The sequence below is a fragment of the Alligator sinensis genome, unplaced genomic scaffold (genome assembly GCF_000455745.1).
Source record: "Alligator sinensis unplaced genomic scaffold, ASM45574v1 scaffold366_1, whole genome shotgun sequence".
Taxonomy (NCBI): Eukaryota; Metazoa; Chordata; order Crocodylia; family Alligatoridae; genus Alligator; species Alligator sinensis.
In genome coordinates this window covers 474,091-491,670 of record NW_005841851.1, presented here as the reverse complement: position 1 = coordinate 491,670, position 17,580 = coordinate 474,091, and the positions used below count along the sequence as shown (strand labels likewise).

General features: G+C 43.0%; 1 protein-coding gene across 5 annotated transcripts in view; it reads right to left on the bottom strand.

Moving 5' to 3' along the window:
* Window positions 1-17,574, bottom strand: part of UBE4B (ubiquitination factor E4B) — a 70,147-nt gene extending 52,573 nt beyond the window's left edge. For all 5 annotated transcript variants that reach the window (XM_025211245.1, XM_006016153.2, XM_025211251.1 and 2 more), the window contains exons 1-2: window positions 17,350-17,574; window positions 2,828-3,014 (exon numbers count right to left, since the gene is read on the bottom strand). In XM_025211245.1, coding sequence (XP_025067030.1) covers window positions 2,828-3,014; window positions 17,350-17,373 — 211 coding nt within the window. In that variant the 5' untranslated portion in view covers window positions 17,374-17,574. The remainder of the gene's footprint in view (window positions 1-2,827; window positions 3,015-17,349) is intronic.
* Window positions 17,575-17,580: the final 6 nt, after the last annotated feature.

Sequence of the window (17,580 nt, the reverse complement as noted above, 5' to 3'; positions counted from 1 at the left end):
GGGGGGGGGGGGGGGGGGGGGACCCAAACCTCCACCTCAAAATTTATCACCGACTCAAAATGAATGAGCTCCTGACCTAGTGATCCCACAATAGGACTGGAAGCAAAACTTGAGATCTATTCTTGTCTCTGCTGTTTAAAACCTCTGTTCCCAGTCCCTTGAATATAAAAATAGCATCATTCTTACCCATCTCACAGGGAGGGGGGGGGGGGGGGGGGGGTTGTTTGTTTAAGGAATAGCTAATTTCTGGAGTGGTCTCAGATCCTCAGACATAAGGTGTAAAAGATGCACAAGGTATTATTACACATATACTAGAAATGCAGTTGAACTAAACAGATTAGCCAAACGCCTTAGCTGAAGGACTGAATAGAACTAAGTGCTCTATGGTGTGGTACAAAACCAGAGAAAGAACATATAATTAACACCTACCATTATGTACATGTTACATTTTAAAGCTATGAATAAAAAGGAATGTGCTACGTGTAGGTTAGCAACCTTTCATGGGGATGCAGCTATTAGCATTTCTAACAGTAGGCAATTAGGCACTCAGTATAAAAAAAAAAAAGCACAAAGATGGGCTCTGGCATCCTCCAAGACAAGTTATGTTTTGCTGAAATGCCTATTTGTCAATATTATTCACAAAAGATTCAACCTTGTAGATGAGGAGATGTCAGGAAAAAAAAAGTCCCACTGCAATTAAGGAGAGATAATTGCTTCCTCAAAATCTGGTGATTTACAGATTGTATGCTACAGCCTTGGGCTTGCAAGTTCTTGCAAGACACACAAACCTGCTGCAATCCAGCTCAAATGGGCAGCTACACAAAAGCTCAAGAAAGCAGAAATGTCAGGTCTAGCCCAGCCCTCTGCACTGAACGGAAGCAAGCTCTAGGCCTTATCTACATTGACGAAATTTGCACTGGAGTCACTACAGTGCTAATCTCTAATGTAAATATGCTGTGTCAGCACAAAAAATCTATATTCATTCAGTGTAGTTCAGTATGTTACTGGCAAGATGCAGTGGTGCAAACCCTGTGACTCCATTTCAGTTCTCTGCCTATGTAACCTACATTTAGTTAGTAACACAGACGCAACTTTCCTCAACGTAGGAAAGCCCAACCACTTCTATACAACTCTTATTGCCCTCAAACAGTATAGGATGACAGCAAAAAAAACAGGCTGCAGAGAAGACAGGAGCATAAGCTTGACTCTCATTATGCTAAAAGCAGTGCCTAAATACACTGCTCTCAGGGCCTTCTATAGTATGGTGGCCAAGCTGCAGTACTCACTAATATAGGATAGTGATTTCCTCAGAAAGTCTGTCCTGCCTGTGCTGAATTTCTTTGCACTTTTACCCCTCATTTACTCAGTGCTATATTAAGTGTTTTATGAAATCTGACCTGCAGAAGTCCAGGCTCGCTTTAAAATGAAAGAAATCAAATAATGCAAAAACATGCTGACATGCACTGAACACACAGACAACACATGGCATATGTCTCTGCCCCCCATTTTATTTATTATTTGCAGGGTATCCCCAAAAGAGTCAAAAGTAATGAGAACTGTTACTCTGTTTCCTGCCAAATCGATCCTGTGCTCCGACTTCACCATGATATGCCAGTCCTCACAGGAAGGGACACTTACAAGGACATTATTTTGCTGGGGCTGCTCTCTGCACGTCTAAGTGAATTAAAGTCCTCTGCAGTCATTTTAGTTTACCACTGCAAAAGGACTCCTGCAAAATGTACATCTTTAACAGAACCTTTGCTGTTGCTAAATGCATATAGCAGATAATCAGCAATAAATACTACCGCTTCTCACCACCCTTTTCCCCAACTTTGTAATTTATCGCACATACCCCAAACCAAAAATTCATATCCCTTCTGGCATGAAAAAATATCCAATTTTAATCATTTCAATAATCTGTACTATAATGAACGCACCCTGTATTGTAACAAGGGATTCTCCGTTTCTGAGCACCAGACAAGCCGACAGCTCATGCATCACCACTTAATGTGCTGTCTAAAGCTAACTAATGCTGCATAGGCTTCTCCAAGCAAACATGCAAGGTGAACTCTGCACCATAAACACCGAGTTCATTAGCTAACAGGTTAAAATTACCTTGGTTTCTGTGTCACTTCCCTTAATCATAAGGCCAATGTTCAGCGTTAAATTCCAACAGCAGTGAGCTTTTCTCAGGAAGTGCTTCTGATAAGTACTCTGCCCTGAGTGGAGTATGGGCAGACAGAAGGTGAAGCTATCTTTACCCTCCAGAAATTCTGGAAGAACATTTATTCTTTGTTTCATTCTTCTTTTGCAAATAATACCTAAGCACAGCACATACAGCACTCAAATGCACCAATACACCAGTAATGGGAGACTTGAAACAAAAATGGATTTAGAGACTGACTGTTGAAGTCCATCAAGAGGCCAATCAATAAAAAATGCATTGCAAAGCTGAGGAGCTTTTTTTCCGTCTGTCTGTTAGATTATCTTCATTCTTCAAATTATTCTGAAGATGTAAGCATTCTCAATACCATCTGCACTGCACACTTCACTCTGCATCAGGCTTTTATTTGCAGTAAACAGTATTTGAACAGCATCTGTGATTGCCCTTGCCCTCCCCTAAAACAAATCCTTACAGAATGATTTCTTCACTGCAGATAAAAAACTAAAGTAACATAATTCACTTAAGCCATGTCATATAGTTTACCAGAAAATATATAAATATGCACAATATAAAATTTCTCCTCCCCCCCCCCCCAACCCATTTTCAAACAATACCAGAAATAACCCAGAAAATGTTCTCTTCACTGCTTAGGTTGCTGCCTACCTGATGCGCCAATTGGAGAGGTAGCTGGGGTCATGCTATGGACATTTAGACCAAGATTGTGGGATGGACCTGGGGCTGGCGCTGCTACAGGTGGTCCTGGTGGGTTCTCTCTTTGTGGGGATGTAAGCGGAGTGGTGGGCTGGGAAGATGGCCCACCTGCAAGCCGAGCAAGGCGCCTTCGACGAATCTGCACAAAGGAAATTAAAAATACTCTGTTACAATAGACACTTAATGAACTCCCTTTCAAAAGAACATGGATATAACCTCTGCTGGATGTCAATACTAGTATGCTTGATATGAAGGGAAACTAACATATGAGATTTCCTCACCTTTCATGACCATTTTTTTTTAAAGTTTCCAGGGCATATTTTACTACCTTTGAAGACCATCATTACAAGACAATTTGTTCATCCCACTCACAGGACAAACACAAGTTTCACTTTTTGCTGCAGAGTAGTTTAAAAAACTTGCAACACTTCCCTTCATTTTAGTGTTTGATGCAACAAACCACATTCCTCCAAAAAAGACATCAGCACAAACTTTACCCCAAGTTCATAACATCCAAGACTATGAGAAATGTTTGCATTTTAAAAGTGTTTCATTAAAAGTTTTTTTTAAAGAGCAGTGTGTTACCAAAACACTCCAGCACTAAGTCTCTACAAGGGAGACAGCTGCTGTCCTAACACCTGGCTAGGAAAGCAAATAAAGCAATGAAGAGTCTGTCAGAGTCTTGTCAGAGTCTGGGAGCAGAGAGCAAACACAAAGGAGGAAAATAAGATTTTTTTAAATGGTACCACTCAAGGTGTTAATAACACCACAGATGAAAGCAAACATTTCTTCAATATCTCACTTAAATTTTTAGCATCCTTTCTAAATTACTAAAATTTAGTACCACAACAGGCAGACTGTTCATTTATTCCCCATGTATCAAGACAAAGGGAATACAAACGGCAAGACCTATTTTATAAACCAGCAAACTCAAAGAATAGATTTAAAATCAGAAACAAGTAAAGGACTAAAAACCCAAATGATACAATTATTTACTATCAAGGACCACCAAAAAAACCCCAGAAAACCCCAAAATTCTTATGCTAAAGTGCACCACTAACAGCAAACCCAGGGCAAGCAGAAAACATCACATGCTGGTAAATTCACTGTGGCCGACAAGCCATGATAATTCCATTTCTACAGTGCTAAATGAACGATAACATTTTTCACTTCTACCCATAATACGGAAGGGTTGGCAAGATGTTAAAGAGCGTAACAAAGGATGTGTGTCAAGTGAATGTTTATGCCATGTTACTACTGTCATTTAGTGGCCTGCCAAACCTACCCCAAGAGAGAAAGATGAACAGAGCAAATTAAAAGAGACTTTAAAAACTGTGGGAAAACATAGTGCCTGGAGCAGGATTTCTTCTGTGACTCTGGTGTCACCACATGAATATGGAAGACAGCAAGAAAATAAATCCTTTTTTTGTTCTTGGACAAAAAGGGCTTTAAATGGAACATCTTAATCCCTCCCCTTTGTAAAACGAAGGTGGGGAGTTCATTATTACAGCAAAACTGAGAAAACTTATTCACACAGCTAAAAGCTTCTGTTGTTGACTATAAAAAAAAAAATAAAATCAAATTCACCCCCTCATCTGTTTCTTAGAGGAAGTTAAATTGAAGATTTTAGTGTTCTATGTACCCACTTAAACATAAAATTTCTGTTGCATGGTGTCGCTGTAACCATTAAGCAGTTACTACATTTCATCCAAAAAAATGACTATTTCAGCAGTTACTCACTCACTCCGTGATCAAGCATAGTTGATCAGCTTGCATTCCCCAATCTATTTTTTATACTATATAAATAAAATATATTGAGCTGGAGGTTGAGAAAATCCCTAGGGTTTTGTTTCACGTTGCATGAGTGACTGAAGGTTTTGCTTATGGACAATAATTCCCCTACAACAGGGGAGTCAAAGATATAGCCTGCAGAGCCTTAGCCTCCAGCCTGCAATGCTGCTTGTCACTTTCAGCATGTGCTGGCTCTGGCCCCGCGTGCTGCACACAGCATGTAAAGCCCATCTGGTGTGAGGCCAGCTTGGGGTGTGTGCTGCACACAGCACCCACGCTGGATCCACGGTCAGTTCAGACTGGGCCCACAGACAGGCTGTCTATGCTGGACCAAGTGTACCCCAGTGCACACCATGCCACACCAGGCAGGAGCTACCCTGCACTGCAGGCAAGCATGCAGGACCTGTGACCCATCTGGGACACGCACAGCAAGCAGCACCTGCACCAGAATGACCATCCATGCTGAATCTGGAGCCAGTCTGCATTGGGCCCATAGACCAGTCCTGTGTGCCTGAACTGGAACAATAGGGACAGTCTAGCATAGGCACCATATATAGCATGACCTCATGACCCATGGGGCTTGAGCCAATGCTTGCTAAAAGCAGCATGTGTGGCTAGTCCTGCACGTGTACTGCATACCATGCCTGCACCAGCCCAGTCCCAAGGGCTGGTTCCAGCATGTGGGGCTGGTCTGTGGGACCAATCTGATCTGCAGACTGGCTCCACACCCCTTATCTAGCCCATGGGGATGCACAAGAGAGACCCCCAACATTCAAGAAAGAGGAAGTACTTTAAAGATCTGCATTTTGAAAACACAAAAGCAACTGCTGAATTTCACACACGAGTTGCTCCAACAACTTCAATAACTCACTCACACAAAGTTAAGTCTACAGAGAAGCATTTGCAGGATCGGAGCCCAAACTCTCCGAATCTATATTAATCAAATGATTGTAATCATGTCAGAAAATGGTTTGCTAGGGTGGTTTAGGATCTTCAGCGAACACTACAGCTCTTCAAGGGGATAGGAACATGTAGTGATCTTTTGAATGGTACTCCAGCGTTTTATAGGCAAGACTGACAAAACAAGAAAAACACTTGCACCCTACAGTTAGAATCCAAATTCCAAAAATTGAATAGAAATTTAGCTTAGGGCAGTTCTCAATTACCTGGAAAATTTCCAGATGATATAATCAAAACTCAGCAAAGTCTCAAATCAGTATGTTCCCAAAATCTCTAAATTAACTTGGGAGATATTTAAACAAGCCCACCAAAGTAACTTTTACCCTACCACTCCCACATCTAACTTGGCTGTTCTGAAAAGAAAGACTTCTGTATAGAAGACACCAATTCCCACTCATTGTATGAAACAATGTGATGAGGATTAACTTATGCCCTTTATCCAAAAAGTTTTCAGTACTGTATATCGCAGATAAACAGGGCAGCAACATCTAGCCATTCTGGACACCTTGGATTTATTAAAAAAGGTCTCCATGTACCATGATGTATAGTTCTGGTACTAGTGCAAGGTTGCTCACTCCCTCTCTCTGTTACATGAAAGCAGTTTGGTTTTCCATGCCTGAGTATTCTTCTTCTACCTACAACTCCAATCTCCCTCTCTAGCTTGAAGCAGCTGCACTAATGGTTCCCCCCACATTACTGTTGACACTGCAGTAGCAATAACCCTGTTTAAAACAGTTTATGTCAAGACTGTTTCTTTGACCAGGGGCTGATCAAATGGTTTAGAGTGTATTATAACATTTACTATGCTTAGGCATCATTTTTAAATGTTCTAATGATCCAGTCACAATGGGAAGAACCAGCAGCAGACCTACAGGCTGGAGAACTCCGTTCTCATCAGTGCAGAGGCAGAAAAGATCTTGGAGTCATCACGGATGACAAAAGGAACATGGGCCGACAGTGTGGCGAAGCGGTCAGGAAGGCCAACTGTACCTTGTCATGCATCCACAGATGCATCTCAAGCAGGTCCAAGGAGGTGATCCTCCCCCTCTATGCAACGCTGGCCAGGCTGCAGTTGGAGTCCTGCGTCCAGTACTGGGCGCCGCACTTCAGGAGGGATGTGGACAACACGGAGAGGGCCCAGAGCAGGGCCACCCACATGATCAGGGGGCAGCAGGGCAGGCCCTACAAGGACAGGCTACGTGACCTGAACCTGTTCAGCCTCCACAAGAGAAGGCTGAGGGGGGGGGGATCTAGTGGCCATTTACAAACTAGTCAGAGGGGACCAGCAAGCATTGGGGGAATTCCTGTTCCCCCGAGCACTACCAGGAGCGACTAGAAATAACGGTCACAAGCTGGCCGAGGGTAGATTCAGGCTAGACATCAGGAGGTGCTACTTCAGTCAGGGCGGCTAGGATCTGGAACCAACTTCCAAGAGAAGTGGTGCTAGCTCCTACCCTGGGGGTCTTTAAGAGGAGGCTGGATGAACACCTTGCCGGGGTCATTTGACCCCAGTACTCTTTCCTGCCATGGCAGGGGGTCGGACTTGATGATCTGCTCAGGTCCCTTCCAACCCTACCAACTATGAAACATTCTAATGGGATCTGATCTTGCCTGCAAAGCCTACACTAGATGACAGCGTAGTAAGAAATAAAATCTAGCTCTAATTGTTTACCCGAGTATTTAAGCATAGTAGATTTTGAATAGGACACGGGGCATAATCAACGCTGAAATCAGTTTCAAACTGCACTCTGAGACCAGTATAGGAGTCATGCCACAGGAGAATAGCATACTCTACACCTTGACTAAGATGATGCCCTAAGTATAAGGTCTATAAGTGGGGAATCCATACTAGCTAGTAATGACAGTTTAAACTCAGTTGTTGATAGCAGGTTTCAGCTGTAACAGTAAGCAGGACCTGCAAAGGCCCAATCTATACTCCAAAGGTGCACAATCGGAAATGCCCAAGAATATTTTCAACTGTTAGAATTTATTTGGTTTTCTTGCTTTGCAACAGCCCGTGATATTTGCTGAACAATGACGACAGCACGCAACAGGATTTAAGATCAGAACTAATCAAACAATATTTTTCTCCCCAAGAGCCTATCTACCCTAGAAAAAGAAGCATACCATTACAGTGAGGATTTTCCACATGATAACCTCACCACTGCACCTTTGAAGACATGGTTTTGTATCGACATTCATGAGCACTGTTTTAATTTAGGGCAAGGCCTTCAACATCCTACTTTTGACCTATGCAAATGACTGCCCTTGAACTATTAGAAAACCAATTTTGGCATACAGAAGCAAAGAACCACTGCAAGATGAACAGACCTAACCACACATCAGCACAATTCTTTATGAAGTAAAAAGTCTGGCTAGGTGTAAGGGCTACAAATCCTACAGAGTGCTTCTGTCATTGCCCAATTCATGTTAAGTGCAGCAGCAAAGCAATGGAAACATGCAAAAGGGGATAAAGTCCAACTGTCATTACAGACTTTCATTCAGAGCAATAAAAGTACAGCAAACAAAACAGCCTCCCTTCAGCACTGGTGAAGCCTGATCTGAAGTACAGTGGCCACTTTGGGGCCCTGCACTTCAAGACAGACATGGGCAAATTGGAAAGAGTTTGAAGAAGAACAAGAACAAGATTCATGAGGAAAGTCAGAATGAACTGTGATTATTTGATCTAGAGAAGGGAAGGCTGAGGATGTTTTTAAATGCAGATATGTCCAACACTTGACTGGGATGATTTAGTCAGGGTCGGTCCTGCCTTAAGCAAGGGGGGCAGGAAAGGGGGGGGAAGGGGGGGGTTGGACTAGATACAACCTCCTGATGCTTCTTCCAGCACTACTGCTCTACGAGTCTATGAACAAGCCTTCATATATCACTTTCACTTCACTTCCACCTCTTTCAAAATAACTTCCGAATGAAACTTGGCACAACCAGTCAAGAAGTGGTGCTGATGGAATGCAACAGTTCTGGTCACATTATCTGAAAAATAAAAGTCACCCATTGCTTCCCGAGATGTAAGTTCAGGAATCTTTAGTAACATACCCTGACTTCTGCCTTTTTCATTTGTCGAGTCCACTCATGCCAACACTGAGAAGGCCAATGACAATGTGACCAAATCAAGTTTGCTTTGCTCAAAACTGGAGGTCAAAGAGGATAATTAGTAAAAACAAGAAAGCTGAATTTCTAATCTACATGGGGATGTTTAAGCCCTAATATACCGTCCATTTCCTCACTGTTCAAATCTAAACCTTCTACATGCCTTCCAAACTGAGAAAAGGGAGGCAAGACAGGAAAACAGAGGGGTAGGTAATACTAAGAAGAAAAATGGTCATAAAGTTATTGGTACGCTTAAGCAAAGGGAATAAGATGGAGAAAAAAAACCCAAGAAAATGGGGAAGGCAGCATAAATAAGAGGATAATCAGTCAAGAGTAATTAACATGAAAGCAAGACAACAAGGTTGACATCAGACTTCCCTGCATTATTCAGCCATGTACTTGCTAGCTTTGATTCTAGCAGCAGACTATCAGATTTGGGGTCAATTGGAAGAGAAAAGGCCAAAGGACAAGACACATGCACCAAGGCTGAAATATCAACATTGGAGTGGCATATTATTCAATCAACTCTCCGTCAAACCTTGATTGTTTGACTGAAGGCCACATAACACACATCCATAGCGTGCAGCAGTTGCAGAGACAATCCTCTGTTGTCTATGAATTATTCCCACCTTCCCCTGTTTCAAGCAGATAAGCAAAGGCTGCTTGCATTCCTGTGTAACTTGAAGCTCTCCTCATCCAGGAAGTGCCAGATGTGTTCAGGCATGATCAAGCTTTTTGGGTTGTGCTTCTTCAACTGCTGTGCTGCCCTATCATTGTGTTATGAATAATAAAAAATAATATGTGTTCCTATAACCATCTTGCAGCCTCTCTAACATTGCAAGATGTTGTAGAACTGTAGCTTTCCACTTCTTTCTTTTCTTTCATTTACATTCCCCTTTTCCCTCCCTCAGCTATGACATTCTTGACTCTGATATACCCTGTAGCCCAGAAATTCTACTGAAAATAGTTACAGTTTTTGCTAGCAATAAGGGCGCCGAGTCTGATTTTCACACTTGAATGAGTTATTGAATGGGGCTACCAATCACCTTCTTTAGTAAGGTTTCACCATATCAGCTTATAATGTACCCTGAAGACTTTAAAGGGCATTTTCTCTAAGAAGCTGGCACACAATAGTCAGACTGCAATAATGTTTACTTCACTGCTCTCAAGCTTACTGCAGTTATATCCAGTCCAAGGTTTCTCCTTTAGCCGTGAGGAGTTAATGGCACGTTATAGTTTTCTTCTGTACTCACTTCTAAACAACCTTTCCCAGAAGGCCTTCCCTTGCTTTTTAACTGAGGTCCAGCCCAAGAAAACATTTCAGCTGTATTTAGCAGTGATGCAGAATAATTGAAATTCAGCTTTGGTCAAATCACATAACAACCACCCAATGTGTCTGGGCTAATAATACTGACTCAACCTCTTCTCAAAGCATAGGCTACCCCACTTATTTAGACCTTGCAGAAAATGTAGTTTGTGTCTGTTCACCTGGGACAGCCAAACCAGCTGGTTTTCAGTAGCAAGTACAGCTAAAACTCAGTAAAGATAGGAGCTTCATATAAAATAACACTGAAATTATCAGCTTTGTCTCAATATTTTACAAAGCACTATGACTTAGTCACTCCTGGGCCTAAGTTTAGCCCTTGTGTAAAAACTAGATTTGGCTCTTGAGACACGACGATTTGTCATCTTCACCCTCCTCTGCTGCCCCAGTCTATCCAAAAGTATCCTGGGGGACCCAACAACTGAGAATTAAAGAGTCGAGAATTTTAAACAAGAGCAACAGAGTGAGAGACAATGGAAACATAAAAGTAAATTCTAGCCAATGCGAGAAAGGCCCAGGAGCATGCTGAAGTAGAAGGGCAGAGCACAGATGTCATGTGGTCTTCAGGTAGCAGAGGATGAATAGAACAGAATAGAAAGGTTTGAAAAAACTGCTTTAATTTTTCTTTAAGGCAATTAGATAACTAGGATACTTAACTTTCAGAATTAAACTAGTGGCTAATACCCATACCTTCTGTTGCAACACTTTAATTAAAGATCAAAGCTATTATTTTACCCTATTTTATAAAGGCTACACAGTAGAGGTACACCGATAAAGATTTTCTTGCCTGATACCGATAGCCAACGATTGAACAACTATATTGGCCAATGCCGATTCAATAACCAATATTTAGTAATAGTGCAAGGCATTTTAAACTACTGACATGAACAAACCTTTTTTTTGTGTTTTGCATTTATCTCTCACACGCCTCTTGCCTGCTCTATTCCTATGCAAGTCACCCCCTCGCCCAGGGCTCCTACCAGCAGCTCTGCTCCCCGCGCAGCCCATGCTGACATCCCTGGTAGGCAGGGTGGACCTTCACACCAACAGTGGTGCCAGGTGCATTTTGAGCCCCAGGCATGCCACTGCCTCAGCACCATAGGGCCCTGTGCAGCCAAGCTCTCACAGCCGCCAGGGAGAAGGCACTTCTGGCAAAGGTGCCTGGTAGAGAGGAACGTCCCTCATGTGATGCCTTATCCCATCCACGTGCAGACCAATGTCTCTGCAGCAGCCCTAGAGCTCAGGCCCTGGCTGCACAAGTGGAGGTGCTGCCATGGCAGCAGCAGGTAACAGTCCCTTTAGTGCTGAGTGCCGTGTCCCATGACCACTCCCCAGCATCCCCTGCCACCGCTCGCCAGGACCTGTAGTCTGCTGCAGGGACCAGACTACACTCAGCAGGGTGCTTCGGGCACGCAGCCGTAATCATCAGCTACAACCACCAAAAAAAGCTGATAGCCACTAACATCATTTCTCCTTTTATCAGTGCCGATCCAATAGCCAACTGATATATTGGTACACCCCTACTACACAGAAACATTTCCTACAGTATTACAGCTACTACTATAGGAGAGAAGATGGTTTTGTGCTTAAGTCGGATGGGTGGGCCTCAAGATCTACAGTTTGCAAAGTACCCAGGACAGTGGGGCCCTAATAGATGGCATTATGCAAAATGCAAATAATTCATTTGTGACCAATAATAGTGGTTAGTTCTCAAAAGGACCTACACTTTAGATTGTCTTTCAGGCTCAAATAGCACTTATCAAACAAAACAGAAACAGGTAGTGTTTTTAAATCTTCTGCTACAAAAAAAAAAAATCACCGTTTACTAAAATTAATCTTACACCACAGAATACCCAAATGTCAAGACCCTCTCTTAGGTAAGTAGCACATTATTTCATAACCTTCATTATATGGGGTCTGGAACAATCAATGCTATCTTCCCTGTATTACGTATGTCAATAACATGATGGAAAAAAAGGTTAATGCAAACATCTAAGTGGCCCAATGAAACTGGTGCATTAATTTTGATTAGTACACTTAGCTCCAGACACATCTAAACTGCTTCTAGAAATTAACTTTCATAGATAACATTTTTGATTTTACCAAACTTCTACCACAAAATTGCCAGCCTGGATACCCAACACCACACAAGATAACAATAGCTCCATCACTAAAAACAGCAAACAGAGGATTTTATTTATAAAGGAGAGCCATAGAGACAAGACTGTAACAACAGGTTCCTTATATATGTACATTATATATATTCACCACAAAGCTATAAGCTTTTTAATTAATATCTATTTTGAGGTCAGGTACTAGCTCAGAAGACAGTCTAAGAAAACAGATTATTTTTCCATCATTAACAAGCATTTTCAAAGCTGAACAGCAAGATATCTATAGAAGAGTTGTCATTATCTTTAATACCAAGTATATCATTTTACTTCTTTGTGATGATCACAGTTACAGCATGAAATTAATCTTAAGAAATATTCATCTTCTGTATACACTTGTCATGGTAGAGGTTAATGAGGTTTATAAAGCCTAGTAAAACAAAACATAGAAATTTTAAAAAACAACAGGTCTCAGTTCCCCCCCTCCCCCACATTTTAGGTAACTATTTTTCCCTTCTTCCATTTCTATTTTGTCCTTCCGTTCACCTCTTACCTGCAGCTCAACATTTTTCATCCAATTCTGTCCTGGTTCTTCTCCCTCATCTCTCAATCCCCCACTGTTTCTGCCATTTCCTCCTCTTGTAGACTCTCTACTCACCCTTTCTTAAGGTACTATCATACTTAATTTTGCAACTTTGCTTTATTATGGTACTTTTAAAAGTTGTATCAGCAAACAACTTTAGTGCCATACACATACTCTTTGCTAGACAAATGTTAGTCTCTGCCCTGAGCTAATTAAAGGTACAAGCATGGATAATAGACATCTTTAAATTACTCTAGAAGCCATAAGGAACAAAGGTCCAATCCAAGAGTCCTTGAAGTGAACAGAAGGCCTCTGACTTCAATAAAAGTTTGATCAGCCTAAAAAGGTATAAATCTGAACCCTGCAAAGAGCAAAATGAAAAGTTCTTAACTGACAATCTAAACCAGAGTCTATTAACACTGTGGTTTAAAAGAGCAGGAACATCGTATCATGAAGGCACAAGCCCAGAAAAAAAATAAAGCTTCAAGAAGTCTTACCAATAAGGAAGAGAAAGAAGGAGGGATTAAAGAAGCACATTTTCCTAACAGATAAAATGTTAACAACCAGACACTCATCATTCACTAATAACACTATATTAAACAATATTCAGCCCATATGTCTTTCAACTATAATTTATCATGCACAGCAATATCCGTCACAGAAATCTGCCACGTTCTCTTAGTTTATTGCTATACACGGTGATTATGTTTGTATGACAAAACATCATCTACTTCCACGGTGGAATGAGAGAACTAACAATATAACATACAACCTTGCCGGCTTGCTTTTTTGCTATGCCACTGATGCCACAATTTACACCCAGAATATGGCAAAGGTTCAAATCCATATGTTGGTGAACTCTCACAATACAAAGACTCCAGTGCTTTTACAAAATATCCCAGACACTTACCACTTTACACTAAAGCAATCTTCAATAGAAAAAAGATCAAGGTGCATCAAGATTAAGATCAATAGTAAAAATCCCTCCAATTTAACTGAAATTGGGACCTGACATCATATTTAGCACTGTACTAATTTTATATTCTATTTTTTTTAATTACTTTTCTGTATTTTCCTCGCTCATTTCCTAAATTTATTAAATTATATTAGGGGTCTCAGACACCTGCACTCATCAGCATGGATCCGGGTTTTCCATTTCCCATGGAAAAATGGAAGGAAAAAAAAACGGGTTTTCCCTTTTAACTGAGAAAAACATGGGTTTTTTCATTTTAACACAAAAACACATGGATTTTCCACTATTGCAAAGAGCTCTCTGCAGGCTGTATGAGTTCCAGCCTGCAATGTGCTGGGGGGAACAGGAGGTGGCCATCAGGCAGGAGGCAACATGTGCATGTGCGCTCACACATGCACATGGCTGCCAGGCAGCCTGGAGAGAAGCTCCTGCTGGTAAAGGGGCGGGGCGGGCAAGCGGGCAGAAGGATTGAGGCTCCCATAAGGAGGGAGTAAAGAGGGCAGGGCTGGGGCTGCAGCCCAGCCTGGGCAGTGTGGGGGGCTTGGGGCCCAGGGCTGGAATGCACAAGCAGGAACCGGGATGGAGCCGTGGGTAGCTTGTCCGGGGGACAGGGCTGGCTCCCCACTGCTGTGCGTACGCTCAGGGGGAGGGGGGTATGCAGGGCATGTGCCCCCCAAATGTGTGCAGGATGGAGGCAGGTTGCCTGCTGTGGGATCAGACTCCCTGCTCTGCTTCCCTCCATCTGGGGCCTCTGCAACCTAGTGGGCAAGACTCAGCATGGCAGGGCAGAGCGGGGCCAGACAGGGAAGTTCCTTGCTACTGCTGGGAGCTCCACACCATGTTGGCAAAGCACTCCCTGCCCGTCCGGCAGCAGCGGGGGCAGCGGCATGGAGTTGTGCCCCATGCTGCTGCCAGGTAGGCAGGGGGTGCTTCGCCATGGCAGCATGGGGGTCCCAGTGGTGACAACAAGCTTCCCCGCCTAGCTCTGCTCTGCCATGCCAGGTCCTGCCTGCTGGGCCGTAGAGACCCCATGGAGAGGGCAGCAGGGCAGGGAGCCCAAACCCACAGCAGGCAGCCTGTGTCCACCCTGGTACCTGGGCTGTGCTCCAGCCGTGCCACCCGCGGGGGACGGGAAGCTGGGCTCCACACTCTACTGTGCTGCAGCAGCCATCACTTCCCACTGGAGACAGCTGGGGCTTGGGCGCTGCTGCAGGGAGCAGGGGGCTGCAGACCCAGGTCCCTGACCCTGTAGCCCTGGCAGCTGGGGGGAGGGGGGCTGTGGATGGAGAATGAGGGATACCAGCAAGGCCCAGGGTGCTGCAGGTGAGGATGAGGGGCTGGGACCTGTGTCCAGGTGAGCTAAGGAAGCAAGGAGAGCTCCGATTTTTCATGATAAAAAAAAACAAAAATCAAATACCAAAATTTACAGGTACTTAGAATTTATTCTATTATAGTGATTAAGGTACTGGTAGGCTTCTAATTTGCTTTAAAATTGTAAATATATCAATAAAATATTGTGTTCAATTGACAGACAGACATACACACATACATAGTGGTGTTTCATTTTAATCACATTTTGGGGGTTTCAATCAGATAATTTACCAGTTTTAAACAGAAAAAAAACAGTATTTCTGCTCATCATCTAAATTATACTGTACTTAAAATATATTTTGAAATGAGAAGATATTCTAACTTATGTATTGACACAGACTTCTATTAGAGTTTTCTTTTCACTCCTGCTCCACCCAGTTCCAAGAGAAGCTTTGAGTACAACATATGGCAAGACACATGGCCGTTTAAAAAAAGGTTATATTCTCTACCAGCGACCATTCTTCAATAAAGAGCCTGCTGCCTTGAGTAGTAGGAAACCAGAAGTATGTTGGGGGGAATGAAGTAAACATGGTTCTGAAGAATGTTCTTTCTAATTAAAAGGGTGTATATGTTAACAACAAAAAATCAAAGGGACTGATCTCTTTAGACAACATAACACGAAACATGCCACAAGCAACTACCAAAAGGATGTTCTTTAGTCAAAATTGCAATGGAGAGGTTGGGGATGACTAAGTTACTTAAGACAAGGATTTTCCGAATGAAGGACTATTTTGGAGAAAATACAAGATTTCCACTATCTTGCTTCCACAATGCATCGTTTTTCTCAGCAATTTACAACAATAGTGCTATAAAGTAGGTTTATGTGGGATGAACAGCTCTGAATCCCTATAAAAATACCTCATTGTAAGATACAGTTGAGCAGTATTATTAGAAGAACAAGAGATAAACACACTACTTATTAAACATGCCTCCTAAATTATAGGCTCCTCCCGATACATACTAGCATCACCCCCCCTTCACCTTCCTGGGCAGTGCCATATGGGAATTGTAGTCTCCCTCTCTCTAGTGCCACAGTATATAAAGACCTCATCAAGCAAGTGCTCATAAGGCACTTTTCCTGGTTCCTGTTGCAACATAGTAGAATTGCTAAATCATAACTTACAACATGATCAAAACACATCACTACCTTTTGGAATACAAGTTTGAGCGACAGCAGCAACAGCCTTGTTCCACAATCCAGTCATCAACATGAAAGTCATTTCTTCCCACTACCACTACCATCCTAGCCTTAGAGTGGAAGTCTGCAATAAATCTAACAGAAAAGCAAGACAACCTTAAACTGCAGCTAACTTGAGATCATTCATTATTTATAGTGTACTTTCATATGAAAACATTTGAAAGAAAGGGAAGATCTGCATTCATGCCTGAAGTAGGTATCACATTGTGGAAGCAGGAAACCCCCTTGACATCCTCCTCACTAGCATATTATAAATCATCTGACTGAGCACTTAAATATGAACAAAATAGAAAAAAGCCTAATAGTAGGCAGGGCACCTGTTTAAAAGAAGAATCAGGAAACAGTTTGAAAATGTTTTGCCCCATGTCAGGTCTGTATCACCCAACACAAATCGAAATAAGAAACGTAAAGAAGTTAAGCGAATGAAGGCGAGCCACAGAAAAAGGGCCCGTTCCAACACGATCTCAAGATCTTCACAAAGCCAACAAAAAGACTATTCAATATAAAACCGCACATACACTCCAGCCCCTGGAGCTAGGAAAGGCTCGAGGTGGCAATTTTAAACACCTCAGTTGGAAACAAAATACAAAACACATCAAGAAACTATTCACAATACTGACAAGAACTTACCTAATATGAAGGAGTCTCCTTTTAAATTAAGACAAGTTGGCAGGTGTACACCTCCCCCCCCAACAAAAAAAGCAAAGGAATTCAGCCGCTTACTTCAAGCAATATCATGAAAGGCTCCCAAAAAAAGAATTGAGCTGCTGCACAAATAATGAATGCAAACCTTGGACAGAGCTAATGTCTCTTATAAAGTGCTTTCCTGAATCAAAGTCGCCCCTTTGAATCGCAACCTATGAACGCCCTGGAGCCAGTTTCCCCTCGTGTGTGCCCACATCCCCTCACGCAGGACCCCGGGTACAACTCCAGTGCCCACAACACCCCCTCAGCGCCCGCCCTACGCTCTTCACGAGCACCAGGCAGCCCTAGGATGCCGGCCCAGCCTCCCTGCCACATGTGCCCGCGTCGCCACCCAGGGCCCCCGGACTCACCTCATCCGCGCTCAGCTCCTCCATCGCTTTCCTCTTAATGGTGAAAGGAGTGTGGGGGGCTCTTTCCTCCTGTGCGGGGCGGGAGTTCGGGGAGGAGGGGGAGTGGTGTCCTGCTGCCTCTTCCCCCAGGGGTGTCTCAGAATTGCATAGTCAGAGGTGGAGAACAACAACCCGGGAGGCGCCCCCCTCTCCTTCTCCCTCTGCCCGGCCGTCAGCGAGCACCAGGCTCCC